This window comes from Argopecten irradians, chromosome 9, assembly GCF_041381155.1.
Source record: "Argopecten irradians isolate NY chromosome 9, Ai_NY, whole genome shotgun sequence".
Lineage (NCBI taxonomy): Eukaryota > Metazoa > Mollusca > Bivalvia > Pectinida > Pectinidae > Argopecten > Argopecten irradians.
The window spans coordinates 31357239-31370828 of record NC_091142.1 but is presented as its reverse complement, the minus strand read 5'-3'; the positions used below and the strand labels follow the sequence as shown (position 1 = coordinate 31370828).

Here is a 13590-nt window from a genome sequence, read left to right as displayed (position 1 = left end):
ATTAATATTAATTTTGATGCAAGTCTAAATTTTAGGGAAATATTGTAATTATTCACTAGTGAGTTGCACTTTTCATGTGAACAAAAAATCTTAAAGTTAGGTGAGAAGCTGAATTCTCCAATACATGCAAAAAACATACATATTATATTAGTAATTTATATAATAAAGACAAAATTAAGTGAATCCAATACATTTGTACAGGGTGACATGATGATCATATGAAAAGCAATGTTACCTTGAAATGTGTGGAATGTTAATTGGAGACTTGGTACTAACACATTATTTTGTCTCTACATCCAATATTACAAGCAACACTTGTATGATTTTGTTCAACTTCTCCACCAATTCTGCACGGTCTTTTAATGAAAGCAATAAATTAGAAGGAAAAAACATCTTGCATACTACATGTGCTGAAAATTGCAGTAAGGAAGAGGAAAAAACCCCAACTTTAATGTTGGAAATTATTGACAGGCATGCATGCACAAGAATTTGTGAGTCACTGCACCTAGACCCGTTGTGTAGATTGGATCCGTGGCTGTCATACAGATTCATGGTGGCACTAAGGCCCATGATGCATCACTTCCATCAGCACATGTCGGGGACACGTTTTAATGGTTTATTAGCTTAATGGTCAAACTGATTGGCTCTGAAGCCTCAGACCATATCTCTCCATCATGATACTAACAAGGGGGAAAAGATAGTCACATTTACAAACTTTTGATCAATATTATTTCTGACGGACTTGATAGAAATTTATCAGATAGATAAATCCAGTTCAGATGGGCTGCATTTATAACAATGAATTTCAAGCTTGTCAAAATTTCCTTTATAGATGTCGAAAACCTTTTTTTTAACAATGAGATTTAATGTTGACGTAAACAAGTGACATTTTTCTTCAGGTTATAGATATGACCATGTGGAGAAGTCAAGGGTCAAAGGTCAAATGACTTATAAGCTAAGAAACAGCATATGTTGTAAAGTAAGCATTCCTTTGGTTTACTATCAACTTCTACAGAAATATTATTACAGAAAATAAAATGTAATTGATTGCAGAAAATAAGGAATATGATATATGAGAATGGTAGGTTCTTAAGTAAACCATGACTGTCATTTGGCTAATAAAAAGGATAGATTCAAATTTGAGGAAGTATTGTTTGAGATTGACATTCAGTATCAAAATAATGTTTGCTTTGTATTGTCATTTAATTTGTTGAAAATAGATAAACCAGTCGCTGGACTATGATATAGTCAGTAGTTTTGAAATTAGCAGTGGTCTAAACAAGTTATGGGACATTTTATACAGTACATATGTAAACTAATACCATGTATTATTCTTCCATTTGTATATAAAATAACAGTAAAGACTCTCCTCAATGCACTCTAGAGTTGATGAACCATCTACAAATGTTTCGTTGCCATGGTTTTTAGTGGCTGATCAACTATAATATGTTTCTGAGTTTGTCGCTGCAGGTAGATAGAACTGGCCAGTTAGACAATTTTCTTGGTAGTTAGTAGTTTACAGTCTACATGGATTTGCCTATTGCTAGGCCTTGTTTCACCATTGGTAGGCGTTTTAGTGTTGACAACTCTGCCAGACTGCAGTTGTTTATGACGTTGCCATTCCTTAGTAATAGCTGATAGACATTTTAAAATCTGTTTGTGTTTACAGTTGGAGCAATCACAATCAAACTGAAATACAGCTGTTTATTTTAGAATTGAATCACCCTAAAGCCTATTGTTCTCTAATACACTGGCTTGTGTAATTTGTCAGAAACCATTCCACACTGATTTCCGTCCCTTGGGCCCCATTCTGTAAGTGTTATGGGGCAGAAATTGCATCACTACCTCAAAATCAGTTCAACCCACCGTTGATCAAATTGTATTTACACACAAATGTTTTATTCTCTTAGTTTGTGGTGTTTACACTACATTTGTGTCAGAGTGGAATGGATGCCTGCAGGTGTCATGATGAGGAAAATGGAATGAGTATTTGTATTTTGTTTTTGTAATCCTGAACTAGATTTCTGTTTGATGACATTATTGTAACAATGGATATTTGATGGTAATATGGGTAACAACGATCTTTGGTGGCATCTGCAGGGTCACAGTGATGTTTTGTGACATCAGGGTCACAGCAATGTTTTGCGACATCAGGGCCACAGTGTTGTTTGGTGACATCAGGGCCACAGTGATGTTTGGTGACTTCAGGGCCACAGTGATGTTTGGTTACATCAGCTCAGGGTGACAGTAATGTTTGGTGACATCAGGGTGACAATGATGTTTGGTGACTTCAGGGTGACAGTGATGTTTGGTTACATCAGCTCAGGGTGACAGTGATATTTGGTGACATCAAGGTCACAGCAATGTTTGATGACATCAGTTCAGGGCTACAGTGATGTTTGGTGACATCAGGGCCACAGTGATGTTTGGTGACATCAGAGTCACAGTGATGTTTGTTGACATCAGCTCAGATTCACAGTAATGTTTGGCGATATCAGGGCCAGAGTGATGTTTGGTGACATCAGAGTCACAGTGATGTTTGGTGACATCAGAGTCACAGTGATGTTTGTTGACACCAGCACATATTCACAGTAATGTTTGGCGATATCAGGGCCACAGTGATGTTTGGTGACATCAGAGTCACAGTGATGTTTGTTGACACCAGCACAGATTCACAGTGATCTTTGGTGATATCAGGGTTAAATTGGTCAGGGTTCCAGAATAACTGTGGATGCTTGAAATGATAGTAAGTTTTAATCTTTATGAAAATGTTCATTTCATTCTATGAAGGAAATTAATATTTGTCTCTAGTTAAATTGCAGTGTTAGATGAAATAAAAATTCACTATGTCAGATATTGGTAATTTTAGCATTTCATTTCATGTCCCTTAATGGGTTTTTTTCCTCGGAATGTTCTTAATGTACACTAAAAGGCATGGAATCAATCGTATTCTGCCCTGAAAATGCTACAATAATTTTTTTTTTCTCAAATTGAAAGTGTTTCAATATTGCCTTCATTGGAAAAGCCTTGAGGTGTAAAAAGGTTTTTGTTCGCAAGACATTGGGAAATTCATTGCATCAAGGTTATAGCAGTAGTTAAATCCACGTGATTATTTGAGTAATTTGACTGTAAAAACTGGTACTCATATTGAAAATTAGAAAATGTAATTTCTATACATTGTAAAATGGGATCCACCAGAAGTTGCTTTCACCACCATTTTTGATGCTGGGATTAATAGCCTCCAAGTTATATTCAAACAGATGACAATAAACTTCAGTGTTATATAAAAGGTAAATAACTGTACTTCAGTATATCTCAGGCCTATAGCCTTACATACCAAAGTAAAGGGCTACCAAGAGTGTTCAAATGAATGAAGTCCAGGTTTCAGGGGTCAATAACAGGTCTTTGTTCAGTTCCCTATGTTGAGATGAAGGTCCTCCATGTTTGTAAAAACAGGTGACCATGACCTTCCTTTAAGGTCACACTCATATATGATGATATTGTTGATAGATCACCAGGCGGTATGTAGCCACACTTTGTGCTTGCAAACACACGTGTACATATTTAAAGTGAATAGTCGGGCAAAGAAAACCAGTTTAAATGCATTCATTGGCCTTCCAAAAGTTATCACATATTATAATGACGGTAAAGTTCTGCTTACGTTTCCAAGTTCTGACTATTGAAATAAAGAGAAGTTGAAAGCATTGAAAGCGAGGCTGCGTGGAAATGTAACCACAGACATAGTCAGCCGGGAGGACGTTTTAGGATTCCTATACTTTAAATTAATTTCTTTGTACGCAGACAGATTTTGACAAGAGATTTCATTTTTCTATTTTATAAGAAATTACACTAGATACATTCATACCATTTTTACCAACTTTAGCCATCCTTGCCCGACTGTTCACTTTAATATCGTAGCAAATGTTGTAATATACACAATACAAGTCACCTGCAGTACCTGGATGAGTTGGTTGAGACTAAAACATGACAGAATGTTTCCTTTTTTGACGGGTACCCACACATTTTCGAACTGGTTACTTCCCCATCTCTATCTCTAACTCAGGTACTCAGTAACAACCGTAATCTTTACCTTCATTTAAGGTTACGAAGCATGATTAATTAATCAATGAAGATTTTATATATCATGACCATTGAGAATCTGATATTGGTGATGTAAAGTTCAATGTTCTGCAGAAGAAGAAAATGATCTGGCTCTAAAATTTGTGATGCATGGAAAGCAGATTAAGAGTTATGCACATTAACTTAATTTATCACATAACTGGCCCGTCCAGCCATGTCATGCGGCCATGTCATAGTATTTTTGATGTCATAATATATGTATGACGTTGCCTGATTGTTTCAGTACACGGAAACGTCACATCCGAGCTGGATTTCTACTGTTTTATATAGAGACACAATTTAAACTTTTGCACATATTTCTATTAATAAAAGTTACTTGATAAACAGATTCTTACACTCGTTACTAGGTGATATGAAATTTATCAAACTCGTTAAATAATTTCATATACCACTCGCCTAATGGCTCGTGGCATATCAAATTATTGAACTAATTTGATAACTTCCGTATCACATAGCCACTTTTGTTAGATCTTCTAGGTAAAACTCATCCATTATCATACCTACCGTTTCCATGTATGATATTCATTGTGTCAGTTTTAAAGCTGTGTCCTCCTGATCAGCACCAACATGTGTTTGAGTATCACAGGTTGTATGTACTGTAGAATATCTGCTTGTCATTTATATCACCTGAGCCGTGTACAATATTCATTGGAAAGCAATGTTCATTAGTAATTTATCGATATTTCAAGGCGTCATAGAACCTGTCCATGCACAAGGCAATATTTTAGTCTAATTAATTAGCTTAATGACAAAACAAATTGGATTTCATATCACAGAAATTTCATATCTTATAATATTAATTATGAAAAACTTCAGTATCTTAAAAAAATCATGAGTCAATGTAAGGTCAAATATCTTAATTAATCCATCTATGAATGTGTCATTTTAAAGTCAGCTATTTTGGAGCAAAAGTTTAGAGACGAAACTTATAAGAAGCTTTGACCTTGAAAATTAAGTTGAAGGTCAAGCTTTTAGTGCTGAAATTGAAAGGAAAGTTGAAAGTTACAGTTTACTTTCTTGTGTCTTAGTATATATGAAACTTCTGCATAAAGGCCTCTCGACTGAAGACAGATGTGAGGTCAAGGTCATTGACAAGGTCTTAAGGACAAGTTATGAATAGGAATCTTCTGGAAATTAAAAAGCAATTTGATGCTTAGATATGGATTTGTTTATTTTAGTTTGAGAAAACATGTAGAGTTAATCATGTCTATAAAGACTAACAAAGGAGTCAAGAAAAAGTTGTCTTTATAGACAAATAGTCTTAATACACAGGTCAATTTGTGTTGAAACTTACTATTTTGTATCCTGAGAAAGTGGTCTAATTCAGCAGCTGGTCTTTACACAGAGGTGGATTCTAAAGCAGGTTTTACTGTAGTTTCTATTTAACATTTATGCATGATATTGGCAAATAAACTTTCATAAAAGGAAAGAATGATTTTCCTTGAAACCAGCCCAAACTTATCAAATATAAAATTGTGGGTACCTGCTAGATCACATGATGACTCCTGAGATGTCTGACAGCCATGTTGTATTTCCAGGCATTATTGAGTAGCCAAAGTTAGGTATGTACAAATTGGGTCTCTCTTGTAGTATTGACTCAATAAGGAAAGCAATAATGTCCATCAGTTTACCCCTGTCTGGCTTCTGTTGCGTCAGACCATATAGCTCCACTGATCTATTTCCCCACTCTCTTAGTTCTCAAATTGTAGTGTTGGCAAATTTCTTCCAATACATGTGACAATGGTCTTTGTACAAATATTCTAAATGTAGTTGCAATTGAATTTGTATGACTCATCATTCACAACTGATATGGAGGAACTGTAGATTCCATCACAGAGGTGTACCAAGCCTTGTATAACAGTTGTCACAGACTATTGTAAAATGGCCTTGTATAGCATTTGTCACAGAAGATTGTGGAATGACCTTGTATAGCATTTGTCACAGAAGATTTTGGAATGACCTTGTATAACAGTTGTCACAGACGGTTGTGGAATGGCCTTGTATAGCATTTGTCATAGAAGTTTGTGGAATGGCCTTGTATAGCATTTGTCATAGAAGATTGTTGAATAGCCTTGTATAGCAGTTGTCACAGAAGATTGTGGTATAGCAGTTGTCACAGAAGATTTTGAATGCTTGTATAGCAGTTGTCACAGAAGATTGTGGTATAGCAGTTGTCACAGAAGATTTTGGAATGGCCTTGTATAGCAGTTGTCATAGACGATTGTGGAATAGCCTTGTATAACAGAATGTAACAGACGATTGTGGAATGACCTTGTATAGCAGTTGTCATAGACGAATGTAGAATGGCCTTGTATAGCATATGTCACAGAAGATTGTGGAATGGCTTTGTGTAGCAGTTGTGTCAGATGATTGTGGAATGGCCTTGTATAGCATTTGTCACAGACGATTGTGGAATGGCCTTGTATAGCATATGTCATAGATGATTGTGGAATGGCTTTGTATAACAGTTGTCATATAGACGATTTTGGAATGGCCTCTTGTATAGCAGTTGTCATAGACGAATGTAGAATGGCCTTGTATAACAGTTGACATAGACTATTATGGAATGGCCTTGTATAGCATTTGTCACAGATGATTGTAGAATGGCCTTGTATAGCAGTTGTCATAGACAATTATGGAATGGCCTTGTATAGCATTTGTCACAGATGATTGTGGAATGGCCTTGTATAGCATTTGTCACAGACGATTGTGGAATGGCCTTGTATAGCATTTGTCACAGATGATTGTAGAATGGCCTTGTATAGCAGTTGTCACAGACGATTGTGGAATGGCCTTGTATAGCATTTGTCACAGATGATTGTGGAATGGCCTTGTATAGCATTTGTAACAGATGATTGTGGAATGGCCCTGTATAGCATTTGTCACAGATGATTGTAGAATGGCCTTGTATATAGCAGTTGTCATAGACGATTATGGAATGGTCTTAAGCTTGTATATATATTCATATACATACCAGGTATCCATTTTTTGTCAATTCATGTAATAATTGAGATTGAATTGTCAGAATGTTGTCTTTAGAACCCTTATCGTTTGGATATATTGATAAAAAGACTTCTGGGACCATTATACATGGATCTGGTAGTGCAATATCAGCTTCGAGACCTTGGTGTAAAAACACCAATTTAGATTTAAATAATGCTCAGGAAATTGCTTTCTGTACGATATTGTAAAATGTGGTAGTCTTTACTGTAAATGTTGTTTAAGTTAACAGCTGTATTGACATTGGTAGTGTTTCCTAAGAACATCATCTACGAGGCGTTTACATTAAGTCATCAAGTGTGACAATCACTTGTCTCGTATAAAAAGATATTAAAAGGACATCCAATAGCTAATCTCTTTACAAAAAAAAGACTGGATTGTATACAAAATTTAAAAAATACAGATGATGCATACTATCACAATTCAAAGTTTGATCGCTTGATTCTCCAGATCTATTGCTGTTTTCAAATCCCTAAAAAAATGTTTCAGTCACGATTTCTATTCCTCCAGAGGGCAAACAAAGCTCAGTAATGTTGACATTTGTGTGCTGGCTAAGGAAGCTGCTAGAGTAGTGTGTGATTGGTATGTTTGAGGAGATCAATATAGCTATGGTATCCCAACACATGTGTCTATATATGTCTGTATGTAGTCAGACACAAAATCACACAGATTCTTATGGCTTTAAGTAAGGCATGCAAGTCAAAAAAGGTAGATGGCATGCTTTAATTAGTGAGAAAGTCAGTTTAGGATGGCTATATAGGGAAAAACAGGCTATTTCTGATTTCTGGTGGCTTTATAACAAGAAAAACAATATGTTTCCAAGTTCTCTGAAGAAGTTTGCTTTGAATTAGAAAGAACTGTGTGCAGGAGAAGCATAGAATATCAAAATTATCAAATTTATTGTAAATTTTAATTAAAAGAACTTGAACAACAATAGACTGAAAATATAGATACTGGTCCACCACATGTAGTAGTTTAGCTTGGTATCATAGGAATTACCATCGTGTTTCAATCAGTAATAACATATGACCTTATAGGGTCAAGGACACTTATGACCTTATACCGTCAAGGACACCTAATTCCCAAATGTTAGATATTCCGTCTTGTGGATAGGTTTCAATGGGACTAATTCATGTACCGTGTGATACCGGTTAATGTTTGTGTGGGACTGGTATCTCCAGTTTTGGTGGAACGTAACTCTTTGTAATCTTCCCGCTGAAATGGCGTTTACGCCAGATATAATCTTTTAGTGTCATTCCATCACCAATAGAAACCAAGTCCTGCACAAACATTATCAGGTTTGAAAACTTGTTTCATAAATCAACAAAACGGTTTGGAAACAACTACTCACAATCACGGTTTTTAAACAACCACTCACAATCACGGTTTTAAAACAACTACTCACAATCACGGTTTTAAAACAACTACTCACAATCACGGTTTTAAAACAACTACTCACAATCACGGTTTTAAAACAACTACTCACAATCACGGTTTTAAAACAACTACTCACAATCACGGTTTTAAAACAACTACTCACAATCACGGTTTTAAAACAACTACTCACAATCACGGTTTTAAAACAACTACTCACAATCACGGTTTTAAAACAACCACTCACAATCACGGTTTTAAAACAACCACTCACAATCACGGTTTTAAAACAACTACTCACAATCACAGTTTTGAAACAACTACTCACAATCACGGTTTTAAAACAACCACTCACAATCATGGTTTTGAAACAACTACTCACAATCACGGTTTTGAAGCAACCACTCACAATCACGGTTTTAAAACAACCACTCACAATCACGGTTTTGAAACAACTACTCACAATCATGGTTTTGAAGCAACTACTCACAATCACGGTTTTAAAACAACCACTCACAATCACGGTTTTGAAACAACTACTCACAATCATGGTTTTGAAGCAACTACTCACAATCACGGTTTTAAAACAACCACTCACAATCATGGTTTTGAAACAACTACTCACAATCACGGTTTTGAAACAACTACTCACAATCACGGTTTTAAAACAACCACTCACAATCTAATTCCAATAATTTTTGTTCACAGCCTTGTTTTCTGTTTTTGTCTTTCCAGATTAAGCGGTTTGAGAAACTAGAATCTGATGAAGAAAGAATAAAATTAGGAAAAGATATTTACGACCAATTTATCATGAAGGAATTATTATCTCAATCACATGTAAGTATAAACGATCAGTTTATCATGAAGGAATTGTCTCAATCACATGAAAGTATTAACTGTGGCTAGAGTAGAAGAAGGATTACAATATTGACCTATTGTTATTGCTATAAGACAACAAGGATTACAACATTGACCTATTGTTATTGCTATAAGACAACAAGGATTACAACATTGACCTATTGTTATTGCTATAAGACAACAAGGATTACAACATTGACCTATTGTTATTGCTATAAGACAACAAGGATTACAACATTGACCTATTGTTATTGCTATAAGACAACAACGATTACAACATTGACCTATTGTTATTGCTATAAGACAACAAGGATTACAACATTGACCTATTGTTATTGCTATAAGACAACAAGGATTACAACATTGACCTATTGTTATTGCTATAAGACCAACAAGGATTACAACATTGACCTATTGTTATTGCTATAAGACAACAAGGATTACAACATTGACCTATTGTTATTGCTATAAGACAAATCACAGACATTGTTATTGCTAAAGACAAAGATTACAAATTGACCTATTGTTATTGCTATAAGACAACAAGGATTACAACATTGACCTATTGTTATTGCTATAAGACAACAAGGATTACAACATTGACCTATTGTTATTGCTATAAGACAACAAGGATTACAACATTGACCTATTGTTATTGCTATAAGACAACAAGGATTACAACATTGACCTATTGTTATTGCTATAAGACAACAAGGATTACAACATTGACCTATTGTTATTGCTATAAGACAACAAGATTACAACATTGACCTATTGTTATTGCTATAAGACAACAAGGATTACAACATTGACCTATTGTTATTGCTATAAGACAACAAGGATTACAACATTGACCTATTGTTATTGCTATAAGACAACAAGATTACAACATTGACCTATTGTTATTGCTATAAGACAACAAGGATTACAACATTGACCTATTGTTATTGCTATAAGACAACAAGGATTACAACATTGACCTATTGTTATTGCTATAAGACAACAAGGATTACAACATTGACCTATTGTTATTGCTATAAGACAACAAGGATTACAACATTGACCTATTGTTATTGCTATAAGACAACAAGGATTACAACATTGACCTATTGTTATTGATATAAGACTATTGTATTGTTGTATAAGACAACAAGGATTACAACATTGACCTATTGTTATTGCTATAAGACAACAAGGATTACAACATTGACCTATTGTTATTGCTATAAGACAACAACGATTACAACATTGACCTATTGTTATTGCTATAAGACAAGAAGGATTACAACATTGACCTATTGTTATTGCTATAAGACAACAAGGATTACAACATTGACCTATTGTTATTGCTATAAGACAACAAGGATTACAACATTGACCTATTGTTATTGCTATAAGACAACAAGGATTACAACATTGACCTATTGTTATTGCTATAAGACAACAACGATTACACATTGACCTATTGTTATTGCTATAAGACAACAAGGATTACAACATTGACCTATTGTTATTGCTATAAGACAACAAGGATTACAACATTGACCTATTGTTATTGCTATAAGACAACAAGGATTACAACATTGACCTATTGTTATTGCTATAAGACAACAAGGATTACAACATTGACCTATTGTTATTGCTATAAGACAACAAGGATTACAACATTGACCTATTGTTATTGCTATAAGACAACAAGGATTACAACATTGACCTATTGTTATTGCTATAAGACAACAAGGATTACAACATTGACCTATTGTTATTGCTATAAGACAACAAGGATTACAACATTGACCTATTGTTATTGCTATAAGACAACAAGGATTACAACATTGACCTATTGTTATTGCTATAAGACAACAAGGATTACAACATTGACCTATTGTTATTGCTATAAGACAACAAGGATTACAACATTGACCTATTGTTATTGCTATAAGACAACAAGGATTACAACATTGACCTATTGTTATTGCTATAAGACAACAAGGATTACAACATTGACCTATTGTTATTGCTATAAGACAAGAAGGATTACAACATTGACCTATTGTTATTGCTATAAGACAACAAGGATTACAACATTGACCTATTGTTATTGCTATAAGACAACAAGGATTACAAGACAACAAAGCAAGATTACAACATTGACCTATTGTTATTGCTATAAGACAACAAGGATTACAACATTGACCTATTGTTATTGCTATAAGACAACAACGATTACAACATTGACCTATTGTTATTGCTATAAGACAACAAGGATTACAACATTGACCTATTGTTATTGCTATAAGACAACAAGGATTACAACATTGACCTATTGTTATTGCTATAAGACAACAAGGATTACAACATTGACCTATTGTTATTGCTATAAGACAACAAGGATTACAACATTGACCTATTGTTATTGCTATAAGACAACAAGGATTACAACATTGACCTATTGTTATTGCTATAAGACAACAAGGATTACAACATTGACCTATTGTTATTGCTATAAGACAACAAGGATTACAACATTGACCTATTGTTATTGCTATAAGACAACAACGATTACAACATTGACCTATTGTTATTGCTATAAGACAACAAGGATTACAACATTGACCTATTGTTATTGCTATAAGACAACAAGGATTACAACATTGACCTATTGTTATTGCTATAAGACAACAAGGATTACAACATTGACCTATTGTTATTGCTATAAGACAAGAACGATTACAACATTGACCTATTGTTATTGCTATAAGACAACAACGATTACAACATTGACCTATTGTTATTGCTATAAGACAACAAGGATTACAACATTGACCTATTGTTATTGCTATAAGACAAGAAGGATTACAACATTGACCTATTGTTATTGCTATAAGACAACAAGGATTACAACATTGACCTATTGTTATTGCTATAAGACAACAAGGATTACAACATTGACCTATTGTTATTGCTATAAGACAACAAGGATTACAACATTGACCTATTGTTATTGCTATAAGACAACAAGGATTACAACATTGACCTATTGTTATTGCTATAAGACAACAAGGATTACAACATTGACCTATTGTTATTGCTATAAGACAACAATGATTACAACATTGACCTATTGTTATTGCTATAAGACAACAAGGATTACAACATTGACCTATTGTTATTGCTATAAGACAACAAGGATTACAACATTGACCTATTGTTATTGCTATAAGACAACAAGGATTACAACATTGACCTATTGTTATTGCTATAAGACAACAAGGATTACAACATTGACCTATTGTTATTGCTATAAGACAACAAGGATTACAACATTGACCTATTGTTATTGCTATAAGACAACAAGGATTACAACATTGACCTATTGTTATTGCTATAAGACAACAAGGATTACAACATTGACCTATTGTTATTGCTATAAGACAAGAACGATTACAACATTGACCTATTGTTATTGCTATAAGACAACAAAGATTACAACATTGACCTATTGTTATTGCTATAAGACAACAAGGATTACAACATTGACCTATTGTTATTGCTATAAGACAACAAGGATTACAACATTGACCTATTGTTATTGCTATAAGACAACAAGGATTACAACATTGACCTATTGTTATTGCTATAAGACAACAAGGATTACAACATTGACCTATTGTTATTGCTATAAGACAACAAGGATTACAACATTGACCTATTGTTATTGCTATAAGACAACAAGGATTACAACATTGACCTATTGTTATTGCTATAAGACAACAAGGATTACAACATTGACCTATTGTTATTGCTATAAGACAACAAGGATTACAACATTGACCTATTGTTATTGCTATAAGACAACAAGGATTACAACATTGACCTATTGTTATTGCTATAAGACAACAAGGATTACAACATTGACCTATTGTTATTGCTATAAGACAACAAGGATTACAACATTGACCTATTGTTATTGCTATAAGACAACAAGGATTACAACATTGACCTATTGTTATTGCTATAAGACAACAAGGATTACAACATTGACCTATTGTTATTGCTATAAGACAACAAGATTACAACATTGACCTATTGTTATTGCTATAAGACAACAAGGATTACAACATTGACCTATTGTTATTGCTATAAGACAACAACGATTACAACATTGACCTATTGTTATTGCTATAAGACAACAAGGATTACAACATTGACCTATTG

General features: G+C 34.1%; 1 protein-coding gene across 2 annotated transcripts in view; it reads left to right on the top strand.

Moving 5' to 3' along the window:
- LOC138332077 (G protein-coupled receptor kinase 3-like) overlaps window positions 1-13590 on the top strand; it is a 99412-nt gene that overhangs the window by 47694 nt on the left and 38128 nt on the right. For both annotated transcript variants that reach the window (XM_069280026.1, XM_069280025.1), the window contains exon 4: window positions 9250-9351. In XM_069280026.1, coding sequence (XP_069136127.1) covers window positions 9250-9351 — 102 coding nt within the window. The remainder of the gene's footprint in view (window positions 1-9249; window positions 9352-13590) is intronic.